We start from the raw sequence: 14,170 nt of genomic DNA on the forward strand, positions 1-14,170 counted from the left end.
TAACTAGTATACAAGAGTTGTACAGGAACAAAGATGCATTTCTGTGCTCAGTCTCCATTTCCTTAATGGAATAAAACATGTAAGTTAACTAGGAAATTAAGCTGGGTAATGGCAGCTGGCTACTCTTCGAGGCATAGAGCACAGCAGTGCTGTCTTTGGAAATCCCCCATTAGCTTTTTAAGCTGAAAAGATAGCTACCATCTGAACTAAACAAGTCAGAAGTTGTCTTAAAAATACAGACTATCTGCTGTCTGAGACAATAGAATAGGTTACATGTGCACTTCAAGTAGAACTGAGGGACAAATCTAGCTAGTCGTATAAAAGGAAGCAAGTAATAACTGGAAGAAAAGGTAAAACTGGAGAAAGTACTGAATTAACTAACTGCATTCTGCAATGTATTTGCTTACGCAGAGTTGCCCTAACGTTGAGCTGGATTGACTTTTTGTTACTTAGGTATTTAGACTTGTATGTGATGTGTGAGGGATGCCAGGCATGCAGCGTTAAAGCAGATTTCCCAATTAATTTTCACTAGGTTACTGGTATCTACTGGTATTTACTAGGTCGCTGGTATCTGAGAAGATGAATATGAATCCCAAAATGTAGTTCTGGTGCACGTGTGTCTGAATAAATGCAGGTGTTTGGCAGCAGGACTATCGCAGATGCCAAAGGTACAGTCACAACAAAACATCTTTTGTTGCACCATAAGTGACATCTATTGCTTCCCTTTGCACCAGATAGAACAGCTGCAGCTCATGTCGGAGTGTCACTGACCAGGGTGGTCTGTTGGAGAAAGGAAGCAAACACTTTGCCCGGTGTCTGAGCGCTTCTAAAGGTGTAGCTGTAAACGAGCAGCTGAATTCATAAAACACTTTCTTAAATATTGCTGTGCAGAGAAAGTGAAAAGAGTGGTGGGTGAGCTATGGGATGCAACAGCTATATGGGTGTAACATTGCTGCAGAAGCGTTTGTTTTTGCAGATGCTTCAGCCCGCTGTTCCCTTTATTTATGAAGGGTCTTGCTGTCGAATCTCCATGACTTTCATAGTTCTGAAGGTGATTGGCACAAATGTAGCCTGGCTCCTTCCAGCACTGCTGATAAAACTCCTTTAGAATCAAAAGAAGTAGCAGAACAAGCTGTGATTGGAATGCTGCAGGAATGGCTCTGGTTGCTCTCTTGTTCTCATCCTCCCACTGCTCTGGGTTACGGTTTTATCACTTCTTTGTATAAGAGCAGTTGTGTGGTAGCACTGATATTCCTGCAGAATGAGGCCTTGAGGCACAGCTGTGGGCAGCAGCACAGCCCAAAGGAAAGGACTTCTCCAGATCCTCCTCCTCGGGGTGCCTCCTGTGCTCAGGTGAGTGTGTACACCTCCAGAAGGAGGAGGCTCAGAGCTCTTCTGGGCTGAGTTCAGTGCAGGAGTGGTGTTTTCTCGCTGGGAATGGATCACTGTTCATCCTCAGTTTAATCTGAAAAGTATCCTCAGTTTAATCTGAAAAGTATCCTCAGTTTAATCTGAAAAGTATGGATTGTGAGCTTCCGCTTGGTGCTTTGGTGATTGTCTTTTGCCTCAGCATCAGAGTTTCTTCCATTTTCTTCTTATTTTCTCTTATGAAAAGGTACGTGCGTTAGTAAGATGAGTATGAACACCATAATGCTACTTTAAATGAAAATACTGATGCTTAAGCTACTCTAGGACAGTCAGAGTAATTCAAATTGCACATTTGAATGTTGTGTTGAATAGCATTGTTTTTCAAAGAAATCAGATTTTTATGGACTTCAGGGGCATTTCCACAAAGAAGCCCAGGGCTGCACACAAACACACTGAATTTTCATGTGCTTGCCTCATTTCTATGCACAAATCAAGTTAATGGAGTGCATGTTTTTGCTCGGGGCCTCGTGCTGCTGTCTGGAAGGAGGGCCGTGTGTTTGGAGCTGGAGTGTGCAGTGCTGTGCTGGGAGGCAGGGCTGCGCTCTGACGGCACTCCGAAGCCCATGCAGCAGGTTTTCTTCTTTCTAACCTGCTGCTATTTTCTAGGCTGCCATTTCTGCTTCTGAAAAGAATCAAGTAAAATAAATGCGATAAAAGCTGGTTCTTGGAATGTCAAGTCTTAATTGTCATTGCTTGTGGTGGATGGTAAGAAAACAGTGCCAGTGTGTGATGAAAACCAGAGGAATTCCTGTCGAGGTGAGCCGCCTGCCTCCTTCCTGTGAGTGCCAGTTTGATGTCAGCCTTTTGCCCATTAGTGCAGGGGCCCTGGAAACGTGCAGGAACTTTCTGGTTGCTGACAATGACCGAAGAATCTCATGAAGTTAATTTCAGTGCTCAAGAGGCCGGGCCAGTGATTCCGAGCTGAACGCCGGGCCCAGGTGCTGTAAGGATTTGTGTCTACTTGGAAAAAGCCCAACCTGCTGCTCCTCAGCAGCCGTTACTGTGCTGGGCACGAGGGTTTGGGGCAGCATTCGGTGTCACAATTTAAAACTGAAATGATCAGTGACATGGAATTCTTATTATGTCCAGATCCTGTGCTGAACTCAGAGTCATTTTGCTCTACCAATGTCATGCTGTGGTACAGCCGTGCTGCCTCCCGATCCAGTGAGAATACAGCTGTGATCTGTGGTCAAGAAGTAGGGCAAGAGGTCTGTGCTGAGTAACAGTGCTGCGTACGGCTTTGTGAAAGGAGCGGGCCTTGCTACATGTGTTTGTAAACGGCTTTGAAAATGATACTTTTTAAATGTCTTCCGATCTTAAGACTTCCTCAGTGAGTGTGCTAAAGCATTACTTTGTTACCTTCCAGTGCCAGATGTAAATAGCTTGTGACCTTGTAAGGGAAGACAGGTGATTTATCGCTGAGAAAGATCAGAATTGGACGTTTTGTTCTGGGCTGTACTTCTTTGCTTGTCATTGTGGGGTAGGAAGCACAGGGATTGATTTCTGTCACTGACATAAATGAACGTCCAAACTTCTTTTCAAGACAGTGTTCATTTCTTTAACACAACCTCCCTAGTTTACTGGAGAGGCTGTTATCAGCACTTCCATGACCTTGGCCATTAGACAGTGATGTTTCAAGAACAACCCCAGCCCTAACAGTACCTGCCCACAGATACTGTCAATCCCACATTGAAAAGGCATTTAAGAGTGTCCCCTTCTTCCCTGTAGCTCCCCTTTAGGTACTGACAGGCTGCTCTCAGGTCTCCCCAGAGCCTTCTCTTCTCCAGGCTGCACAGCCCCAGCTCTCAGACTGTCCTCTTAGCAGAGGTGTTCCATCCCTGGGATCGTTTCTCCGGCTCTCCTCTGGACGTGCTTCAGCAGGTCTGTGTCTCTTCTGTACTGAGGACTCCATATCTGGGCGCAGTCCTGCAGGCAGCCAAGGTCAGGCTGCTCAAGGACAGTGTGGCTGTCACTGTTTATTGCAGGAGAGTTGGACTGATGGCCTTTAAGGTTCCCTTCCAACTCAAACCTTCCTATGATTCCAAGTGCTGCCCCAGGGTGCCAGGTCTCCAGTGAAGCTCAGCTCTTGATCAGCATAGGCATGTGTGAGGTAATCCTCATGGAGCTCAGGGCTGAGTGGGAAGAGGCATAAGCATGTCGTGGCATTGCTCGCTTAGGCTGGGTGTAACGGCAGGGTCTGCCAGTTGTGCTTTCTCTACTCTGGATGACCACGTGGTGGTGGTTTTCCTATTTTGATCTGCTTGAGAGGAGAAAGACACTACAGAGGGACCTGGATAGACTGGATCAGTGGGCCAAGGTAAACTGTGTGAGTTTCAGTAGGGCCAAGTGTTGGGTCCTGCATTTTGGTCACAACAACCCCAGGCAACCCTACAGGCTTGGAGAGGAGTGGCTGGAAAGCTGCCTGATGGAAAGGGGCCTCGGTGTGCTGATGGACAGTGGGCTGAATATGAGCCAGCAGTGTGCCCAAGTGGCCGAGAATGCCAATGGCATCCTGGCTTGGATCAGGAATGGTTTGGTGAGCAGGACTAAAGAAGTTATCCTGCCCCTGCACTTGGCATTGGTGAGGCCTCACCTCGAGTGCTGTGTTCAGTTTTGGCCACCTCAGTACAGAAAGGACATGGAGGTGTTGGAGCAGGTCCAAAGAAGCTCAACAAGGCTTGTGAAGGGCTTAGAGAATATGGCCTATGAGGAGAGACTGAAGGAACTGGGGCCGTTTAGTCTGGGGAAAAGGAGGCTGAGGGGAGACCTCATTGCTCTCTTCCGATATCTGAAAGGTGCTCACAGCGAGAGCAGGGTTGGTCTCTTCTCACTGGTGACAGGTGACAGGACAAGGGGAAATGGCCTCAAGTTGTGCCAGGGGAGGCTTAGGTTGGATATTAGGAAACGCTTCTTTACAGAAATGGTTGTTCAGCACTGGGATGGGCTGCCCAGGGGGTGGTTGAGTCACCATCCCTGGATGTGTTTAACAACCATTTGGATGTGGTGCTCAGGGACGTGATTTAGCGGAGGGATGTTAGAGTTAGGGTAGGATGGTTGGGTTGTGGTTGGACTCAGTGATCTTTAAGGTCTTTTCCAACCTGAGTGATTCCATGATGCTATGATTCTATTTCCTTGCACCCACAGGGAAAGCAGAGAAACAAAAAGGAAAAGGACTGCATACACATTCAGTGTAAAGGAAACATGAAAATAAAATAAATGGCTTTTCCAGAGTCATTTTGCAGAAAATAGAGGATTTTTTTTCCCAGTGGATTAGCATTTGATGCAGTTCTTTTTTTCTGTATATTTTTTTATTGTTAGATGTTCTGAATAATAAGATGATGTTTTAGTGAGGATGAGCAGAGTAGTCCCCAATTTAACTAATACAACTGTACATTCGTTCTGGGTCTTTGTCAACATACATTAAAAATACTTCATTGGTTCAACCCATTTAGTTTTCTGAGGGAGTCTTGGGAATTCCTTGCTGTTAAATGAATTAAGAGACACAGCCAGTCTGGAAGAGGAGCCTTTGAATGTTTCATTTCTCTGTTGCATAATGCACTGACACATCCTGCCTCTGAAGGTGTCTCACAAAGCAGTCGTGGAGTGATGGCTGAAATGAAGTTTTGTATGCTTGTGTCATTTTCTTTGTGGGTGTGCAGGTTGGGACTGAACCCTACAAAGGCTGCTGCCTGTAGAGGGGCTGCTCAGTGCAGAAAGTCTGTACAGGAGCTGTGCATGGTTTGGGCTTCTGATTTATTTCTTTTCTTTCCTCCTTTTGTTTTTTTTTCCTTTTTTTTTTCTGGCCCCTGCTCTGGACGCCACTGAAGTCACTGAAGGCTGCATTCAGGAAACTTTGAATCAGGCCCCTGATAAGGGCAGCATGCATGGAGTTCCAAGGTTTGTTCCTTGTGTTGGCAGTTACTCTGTTACAGCCTTCCCGGCTTAGGAAGGAGCTGGATTTCAGCTCTTCCATGTTGCAGGGGAAATGAACTCCTCTTATGAACTGAAAATACACGTGAGGCAAAGACCATAATTTTGTTACCATCAGAGGCTATTTTAATGTGCTTAAATATAAGTTCCATACACTGGTAGAGCAACATTATTTTTATACCCAAGGACTTTGGGGGAATATGTGTGCTTGCATGAACTGGACGTTGAAGAATTTTCTTTGTACGTGTTTGAAATTTGGCAAACAACATTGCTTTACTGTGGATTTGAAGGATAGTTTTGCTAACAAGTCTTGCACACAGAAAAAAAACCCATCAGGTTATTTTTGCAGCTTGTACATCCTGATGATTTTCCAAGGATAGAAGTGGTTGGCTCCATCATGCTGTGCTTGCAGGCCACCACAGAAGTGAGCACAATTATCCTCGAGTAGTATTTTCCTCGGTCTCTTCATCTGGAAATGTTTCCATACACGTATGTTTCCACACACACTGTATGGGAGAAAGACAGGAGGTGTGGGCTGAGAGAGCAGAGACTTTCTCAGCAGTAAACAGCACTTCTGCCATTGTGGTCAGCGTCTGTCACAGACCTACCTCAAAAAGCTGTACTTCGACTGTGCGTCATTGGCAGGCAGCTGCGGAGGCATCACATTATGCTTGCTGCTACGCTATTTCAACTATAAATAGAGACCTCGAGCCCTTTGCACTGAAACCTTCCCCTGCACCTCCATGAAACCATCTGCAGCTCCCCTCTGCCCCGTGTCCATCAGAGGCACTGAACTTGGCCGTGTGGCTGTCAGCACATCATGCCGTTGTGCTTAAAGTTAAAGCCGGTGGTTTTTTCTTGACCTTTTTTTTTGGTACTACCTTTGGGACTTTGGGCTGTCACTCGTCCTCTTCACTGCAATCTGCAGCTGTTTTGTACCTGGAAAAATGAAGTATCAGAGGAAAAAAATCTCTATATTATGTTGAATTTCCCTCATGAATCTGAGTTGAATAGTGAAGGATTTTTATTTTACCGGTACTGAAAATGAGAATAATTTAACAGTGCTTTTCCCTTTCACTCTTTATTGTTTGCCCTTTAACTGGGTATACATTATTGCTATAGAAATGGAAGACTAATGGAGGTAGCTAATTGCAGTATGGAAGTGTTTATAACAGCTTTCTCGTGGAATTCTGTTCATGCATGTGAGACTCAGAACATCAGTGTTCCTGAACCCGGTCAGCTTCCTGAACCCGGTGAGGTGGTGGCTCGTGCTGCCCACAGTGCTCCCTGTGGAGCCTCCATCAGCTCACCTGGAGGCCATCAGCTCAGCATTTTGCCCGTGCTTTAGGGGTGTTGGGGGAAGCTTCACAAATACTTTCTTTTTTAGCTCAAACCTTAAGTGGGCCCCCGCAGAGATAGTTCTGCATCTCCACTACACTAGTGTGCTACCAACCGGGGATTTTTTTAAGAATTGTTGTGAATATTGAATTGAGTAATAGAGTGAATATAGCTGTAAGCTTTTAGCTGAATTTGGATCTAAAGCACAGAGTGAATGAAATGAGATGCATCTTTGTGTTCCTCCACAAGAAAGCCTCTGAAGCTTATCACAGTCCAGTCACAGAACACTTCTTGTTCCTGCTGTACAGCAACCCAGCTGGAAACGTTTTGTTTCAAATCGTTGTGCATATTTGTTGAATGGGAATTATCCAAGTTAAAAAGCCTCAAACCATGACCGAAGCCTAGTAGGGTTTGTGTGACCATGAGAAATTAGATCACTAATTTTGATAGCAGTTTAGATTGTCCTCAAATGCTGTTTTTGACTTATTACATCTCTTTTCTTAGACATAATAAAGATCTGTTCATTGCAGACAAAGGAGGTTCCTTGGGATGCCTGCAGCAGTTAGGTGTGGGGATGTGCGAGGGCTTCCTGAGGGGCCCAGCTGAGCCTGGGAAGCTGGAGCTGCCGCACACTGAGCCTCGAACGTGTCGGGAGCACAGGCTGGTGGCAGGGGAGAGGTCTTTTTCCTTGTCCTGTTGATCTGCATAGGATCCAGGGGCAGCTCTCCTGGGACCTCAGGACACGTGCCTTAGATTTTGGTGACAGTAAGTGGATGAGAAGTTGCGTGGCCTGTCTGTGAACACATTCCTCTGAAGGTCTGCTGCCACCCCCTTTTCTGTAGCGAGGTGGTGATAGAACCTCTATACCAATCCTGCCACACAAAAGTGCATTTCTAAATTAGAGACATGTTCTGTGAATGTGAGCTGTGTTCTTGTGAGAGAAGTGGAGCTCTGGTGAATGCTCCGGAGTGCCGGAGTGCTCCTGGCCCTGTCAGGCACAGTGGGGTCAGACAGCAGCATGGTGGGCTCGGGGGGGTTGGCTCTAACGTAGCTGCTGTGCCAGTTAGCTCAGAATTGTGATTAACACTCTTAAAAAGCATCTACATTCTTCTGCAGCACAGATGTTGTTTAAATCTTTTATTTGAGGTCTTAATTTATTTAGTGTTCAATTCCTGTGTGGCCTTGCACTTGCATATCATGTTTTTAAGTGCTTCTTTATGTAGAAGGCAGTTTGTGTTATTGCTTTCTAGACAAAGAACAACCTGCATACAAACACTTAATGCTGACTTTTGTTTCTCTTGCTGGGTTTTCTGTGTGGGCTTCCTGTTGTTGGGGGACGCACTGATGGTAGTCTTGAAGCATAGACAGTGTGGATGGCAGAGAGAGGAGGATGATTCCTGAATTGCAGTACTCACTATTTTTGCCATTATTTGTGAACTGTTTTATAGATGTGTCCTGGAAAGAGGAATTCTTACAGAGAGATGTGATGAAATACTGCCATGCATGAAGGAAGTGACTGTTAAGGAGAGCAAAAAAGACAATTTCCAAGCATGGTAAAAGATGTAAGTAAAACCCCAATGCAATAGCAGTTTGCATGAGTGTTTTCCCCTGTGTGCACACCTGCTTAGTGGAGTATCGCAATCTTACTGAAAGTGTCACAGGGATTGGAAGTTTTAGTTTGTGCCCTTCCTTAAAAGACCGTGAGGCTGTCTGATGTCTCTGATACCTGTTCATTTTATGGGAAGTTACGGTAGGATTAGTATGTAGGTACTAACTGTTGGATTTGATAGACTGTCACTCAGGGATCAAACCAAGCTCAAAGAAATCCATGCTGCAGCAACTGCATGGACTATGACAGCTGCAGAGCATGGTGGTTCAGGTGATTTGGCTTCAAACCCTTCAGTTTTCCCAAGCAGTTGATTTTATTCAGACAGTCTGCATCCATCTTCTCTGCTTACTGACCATATTACCTATCTTCTCCTGTGGTGACTCCAGCTGTACCCCTTGGTCATGGCACCAGTGTAGATGCTTCCTCTCAGATACAAGCATCATAATATTGTGCTTAGAATCCTGCCCACTTTGGTACCACACTTTCCATTGTTGCCACAAGGCAGAGCTATTCTCAGTCCCTCCATCTGCACTGCTGCATAGAAGGCCATTTTGTGCCTGGCCTCTGGTGATTGCAAAGAGAAGGATAACAGCAAGGAGGGGAAGGGGCAGGAAGTTTGGAAAGTCCATCTAGGAATGATGAGAGCAAGAGTGACATGAAACTAAACAAAGGTTCTTTAGCCAAACAATATCCTCCTATTCCTGCTCCCGTAACTAGGAAAAGCCGCCTTCTTTAGAGAAGAGGACCAACCAGGCTGTTTGTTGTTCTGTAGAGGAAAGACGTGAATTTAAGATAAGTTAGGGTAGTGCAAAGATTTTGCAGTGCTGAAAAATACCTTTAATGTGGCTGTATCTTAAGCTTGGCAGCCACAGAACTTCTGGAGAGAGGTTTACACGGGGAGCAACACCCCCACTGCCCAACTGTTCTTGCATTGTTCTGCAGTACTGCAGAGGGGATGCGGAGGAATCCCTGGGGAACAGCCCTGTTGTCCTTTGGTTGTTGCTTTATGGAAAGTCAGATCTTCATTTCTAACATTTAAATGAAAATGAATATTTTTGTAACATCTGTATCATAAATATTACATGCCAAATGTCACAGTGCTTTTACTGATGGCTTTAAGCAGACACTGCTGATTCACTTTTTGCAGTGATGTTTCTCTGTATAGCATTCTGCAAAATCTGTGCAGAAGGAATGAAAAATAAGGAATGAAAAATAAATCCCTCATTTGGGTTTTGTACAATACAAATGCTTTCTAATTTTCTGTAGAAAAGTCTTTACATAAATAGATGCAAATGTTGAATTGCTACCATACAGCTCAGGGGAGACATACAACTGTAATTCTGTGGTTGTTTATTATTTAGAAAGAGTATTAAAAAGGGAAGAAATCTTAAATACAGAAATCTAGTGGGCTGACATGTTGCTATGAAGTTGGATATGGCAGGAAAAAATCAGTTCATCTGAAAGCTTACAGAGCTGAAATTCTGGAAGTTAACATGAAGAGTTTCCTGCAGAAGACAGTACAAGGCACAGCGCAGACTTCTGCCTCCTCTGTTAAATAAGTGTCTGTATCACCGAGTTTTGTCTGTGGACAGTTAGGGGCAAGATATCCACCAGTTTGTAATGGAAATAACAGTGGCTAGCCAAACTTGATAAGATAACTATATTATTGGTAAAATCATTTTTCCCTAAATAGAATCTAGATGGTTCCAGAAATCAAAATTCTGGAACATTGTGAAGCAATACAGAAGTAAAAGGCATCTGTACTCTTTCTTTAATCCAGTAACCCAATTAGGATTGACATATACAAATGACCCATTTGTACTGAGGACTATAATTTAATTCCCTTTCTTTTGAACTCTGTATTATTTTATTCATTATATTCTGTATTTATATGCCAGAGTACTGCAAGATTAACCACAAAAGAAAAATAACAGAATCTGTACTGACATCCTGGTGAAATAATGGTAGTGGAGATGCAGATTCTGTCATTGAGCATGTAATTGCAATGGACAGCTCGATGAACTCGAGGCATGAGATGTCTTGGAACAATCACAGCAAGATTCTGTTTTCTTCCAGAATCATTCAATTCCATTCTTTCTTCCCAGGAGAGAGAAGGTGCAGCACGAGAGAGTGACAAAACTGTTCAGGGACTGTGTTCTTATTTCTAGTAAATAAAGAGATTGTCATAGAATGTTTGAAGACACATTTCTGCCTTATTTTCATGTTATTGATGAAACTGGAATCATTATTCTACTTACATTTCCAAACACCATTTTAAGGAATGGGCCAGATTTCCTGTTACCAAGCTATTCTTATTCCTCTCCAAATGGAGTTCTAAGTGGGCGCAAATTACCTCTGTAACTTAGCAGATGTGAACAGGTATCCCATTATTAGAAACATTTAAAAGAAGAGTTGATGGAGAAGAGCTCACATTAGCAGAGCTCACTGCAATATTCATTATTCCCAAAGTTATACTTCTTTCTTTCTTCTAACAAGCAGTGGAGTGAATTTGATGCTATTGAAAGACTGATTTTACAGAATAGGAGACTAGAATTCTGCTTGCAAAGTGAACATCTTTGGTGAGTATTTGTCTGATAATTCAGTCACCATGCCTTTGTTTGAACTGTGATACTGTGCAGTCCGTGTTCACAGACCTTAGGTTCTTTTTTAGCTGATATTCACGCTTTGCTCAAACAGGCTAACATCAAAATCAGCTGGATTTGTTTTCTTTAAGTATTTCTAAGTGCAGAACTTGTGGAAGTAAAAATACTTCCACACACAAAATTCTTGAGCATACACTGACTCTGTCAGCTAGGATCATGCCTGTAACATTGGCATTTAGCATTGTCAACATTGGCTGCCTTGAAATCGCCAGCTATCTTTCATCTGGGTCTTGAAACAGCTGTTAAAAGGGCAGTGATTTCAGGCAAGTAGTGATGAGCCGTAATTAAAAATAAAGTCAAGTCATCCTGTTTTCAAATCCATGTACGTTCTCCTACACTCCAGCTCCCACATATGTACACATTCTTGAAGAAATGTCTGTTTGCAGCAGAAGTAGTTTGCAGCAGTGTAGAGTATTTAATCAAAGACAGTACTTACTTGGACCACACATAAATGGGTCAGATTGCAGCTTGAGATGCCTTCCAACTTGGACCCCTGTGCAGAGACATTCACAGTGTGGATAGCTGCTGCTAGAGCTGTCTGCACTCGTTTCTTGGCTCTCATTCCTGCGAAGCTGCCAGGTGCAGAAAGGAGTACATGGTGTAACTCTGACCTTGTCTGTGTAACAGTAAGCCAGAGGATTTCCTTTTAAGTCACTGTCTGAAAGGGACTTAGGAGAGCATGTTAGAGTGTAAGCTTGCATGTATTTGTAGGTGGGATAGACCTTGGTGTACTTAGCTGAAATTCCACCAATAAACCATGCAAGACGTGATCACCTGGTGGTGTAGTCTTGGCTGTGGCTAAGGTTATCTAGACTCATGTCTGTCCTTGTTTGAAGCTGATCAAACTGTGAGACAGCAGAAACCAATTATCATTATGTTTTTCCCTCCTTTGTAAATTGTCAGTGCAAAATGCAGTGATGTTGACAAGCACTGCTCCTATTCCCTATTGGAAAATAACCTTAAGTAGTCAAATAGTTCAGAAGTGGATCAAGGCCAAAGAGGTTTCTAACAATTCTTTCTTGTCTTCCCTATCACCTGTACAGAAATGCATATCCAGGTGTCCCAAATTAATGCCCCTTAGAAATTTTCCCATTAGATGGTAATGTCAACGGGCATTAATAAGGAATAGATGCAGTGCCTTAGAAACACTGCTGTGTTTACCTCAGCATCATTTTGAGATGCAGTTTTCCCATCTACTAAACCTCTCTGTTCCTCTCAGATGGAAATTAATTACACCTGGAAGCTTTTCTAGGCAGTAATGGAAGAGCTATAATGTAGAATTACAGGTACTTGTTAATGTTGTTGCACGTGACAGTTGCGTATTTAAAGTTACAACATGCTAATTGGTATACCTGTAGGTTTACAGGGCAGTGGCAGTCAGAAGAAATTCCTGGCTAAGAAAGCTGTTCAGAACCTAAAGACATTTTCCTCAGGCAAACAGGTGTTACATACAGTATTGAAAGACGGAGTTCTGGAAATGAAGCTATTTCTGGTAATGTGCTAATAGAGCTGTTGTTTTCAAACAGATCTTCCAGAACTATCAAATGGGAGATTAAGAGAAATGTAGTGGAGAGTATTTGTGTGATTCCAACTCATTCAAGCATAAGTGGATACAGTTTAGAGCTTGGTATGGCGAGCACGGAGAACAGCTATGATCCAGGCAGAACGTCATAGTTCTCAGATGGTTTTGCAGTTCACACTGAATTTGCAGATACTGTACCTACAGAGCTGATATTACTGTTTTGAAGTCCGGGGAATGGTCCTTGTGTAAACTGCAGGCGGTACAGTTTTTGTACGTGGTTACTGGAAGATGAGTAGACCTGACTTGATTGAGTCAGTCATAGGAAATTCCACTGAACACATTGAAGTTTATCTTGTTTTGAACTCAGAAAGTGAACTCGGAGACAGCACTTCTGCATTTCAAGTCTCCAGAGATTTCATTATCAATGAACCAAGGCCTGAAGTTTCTATTCAGTCCTTACTCATTTCTGATTCAGTCAGACTCCCACAGAATTTGGCGAGAAATGAATGAGTGATACTCTGTCATAAAAATTACTCAAGATATAACGTGTCCATGCACTGCTGTTGTGGATGTGTTCTGTTCAAACCAAATTGTACAAGCCCATGTCACTCTTGAGACACCGGGAAACAGTCTGAGGATATTTCAGGGAATCCTGATCACCGAACTTACAGTACTTTTTGTCTCCCACACTGTGGGTTTGAAACTCAGACAAAAGACATGTAACAATCTGGCTTGGCAGATAGCAGAGATCTAGCTGAATCTCCATGAGAGTGTTATCATCTGTGCATCCAGATTGTGACATAAGATGTCTAACTTGACACGGTTGGTGACACGGTGCACTTTTGTCTCTTCACTCGTTTTCCATTGCAGCCACCAGTCGCCTTTCCTCTCCTCTGTTCCCAAGGCAGTCTTTTCAGCAGTGCTCCTTGTTGGTGTTCACCTTTTTTCCACTTCCTCACTCCCATGTGCTGACTCCTACTTACTTCATTTTCTCTCACATACATTTTGATGCCATACATTAAATGCCATTTTAGTTCTCTATATAAATAAAGAAATGTGTCAGTATTTGTAACCCTGTTTGTTCTTTCTCTCTGCCAGTTTTACCTCCATTCATCTCTGAAAGACTGTGGACAATTTAAGGATATGTTTGTGCAGCCCAGTAGTAACTGGGACTATTGGAGGGAATAGGGAGAGGTTTTTCATTACCATTCTGACAAGGTTTGATTTTTGTCTTCTTTTTTTTGAGGCAGTTGGCAGCAGCGTGGTCCTTTGTGCTGATGAAATGCTGGAGGATATACAGGAGTGTCACTATTTGAATCAGTGTTACAGATAAAAATAGTTCTTACAAAACCTACTTTGTGTAACTTTCATAATAACTTAATTCACTTTAGCAGCTTTCAAAATTTCTTCCACTTTTTGCTTTTTACTGCATTTGACAGAGGTGAGTGTATTTGCTCCTGAAGAGACCCCAAGTGTGCAGTGAGGAAAGAGCAGGGATATATTTATTATACACTGTGAGATGAAGGGGGAGTTAGAGAGCTGCCATTCTTCTGGATGTGTCCACCTCGTGTCTGAATTGATTTCCATGTGGAAATGCACCAGAGCTGTTTTTGGAGGACTGCCTCTGTAAGGTAAATGCACTACAGAGCGTGGCCACGCTGATTATGAGCTGTGTGCAGC

General features: G+C 43.4%; 1 protein-coding gene across 18 annotated transcripts in view; it reads left to right on the forward strand.

The window, feature by feature from the left end:
- The window catches only part of GPR149 (G protein-coupled receptor 149), a 79,415-nt gene that overhangs the window by 10,327 nt on the left and 54,918 nt on the right, over window positions 1-14,170 (forward strand). For 11 of the 18 annotated variants that reach the window (XR_006930826.1, XM_040705457.2, XM_040705458.2 and 8 more), the window contains exons 2-3: window positions 8,145-8,258; window positions 10,805-10,884. Coding sequence is in view for 4 of the 18 variants with exons in the window: in XM_040705459.2 (XP_040561393.1) it covers window positions 8,247-8,258 (12 nt within the window). In the remaining 14 variants the exon portion in view is untranslated. The other 7 variants (XM_040705459.2, XM_015291642.4, XM_015291643.4 and 4 more) reach the window with 5 other exon arrangements.

Source organism: Gallus gallus, chromosome 9 (assembly GCF_016699485.2).
Source record: "Gallus gallus isolate bGalGal1 chromosome 9, bGalGal1.mat.broiler.GRCg7b, whole genome shotgun sequence".
NCBI classification, from domain to species: domain Eukaryota; kingdom Metazoa; phylum Chordata; class Aves; order Galliformes; family Phasianidae; genus Gallus; species Gallus gallus.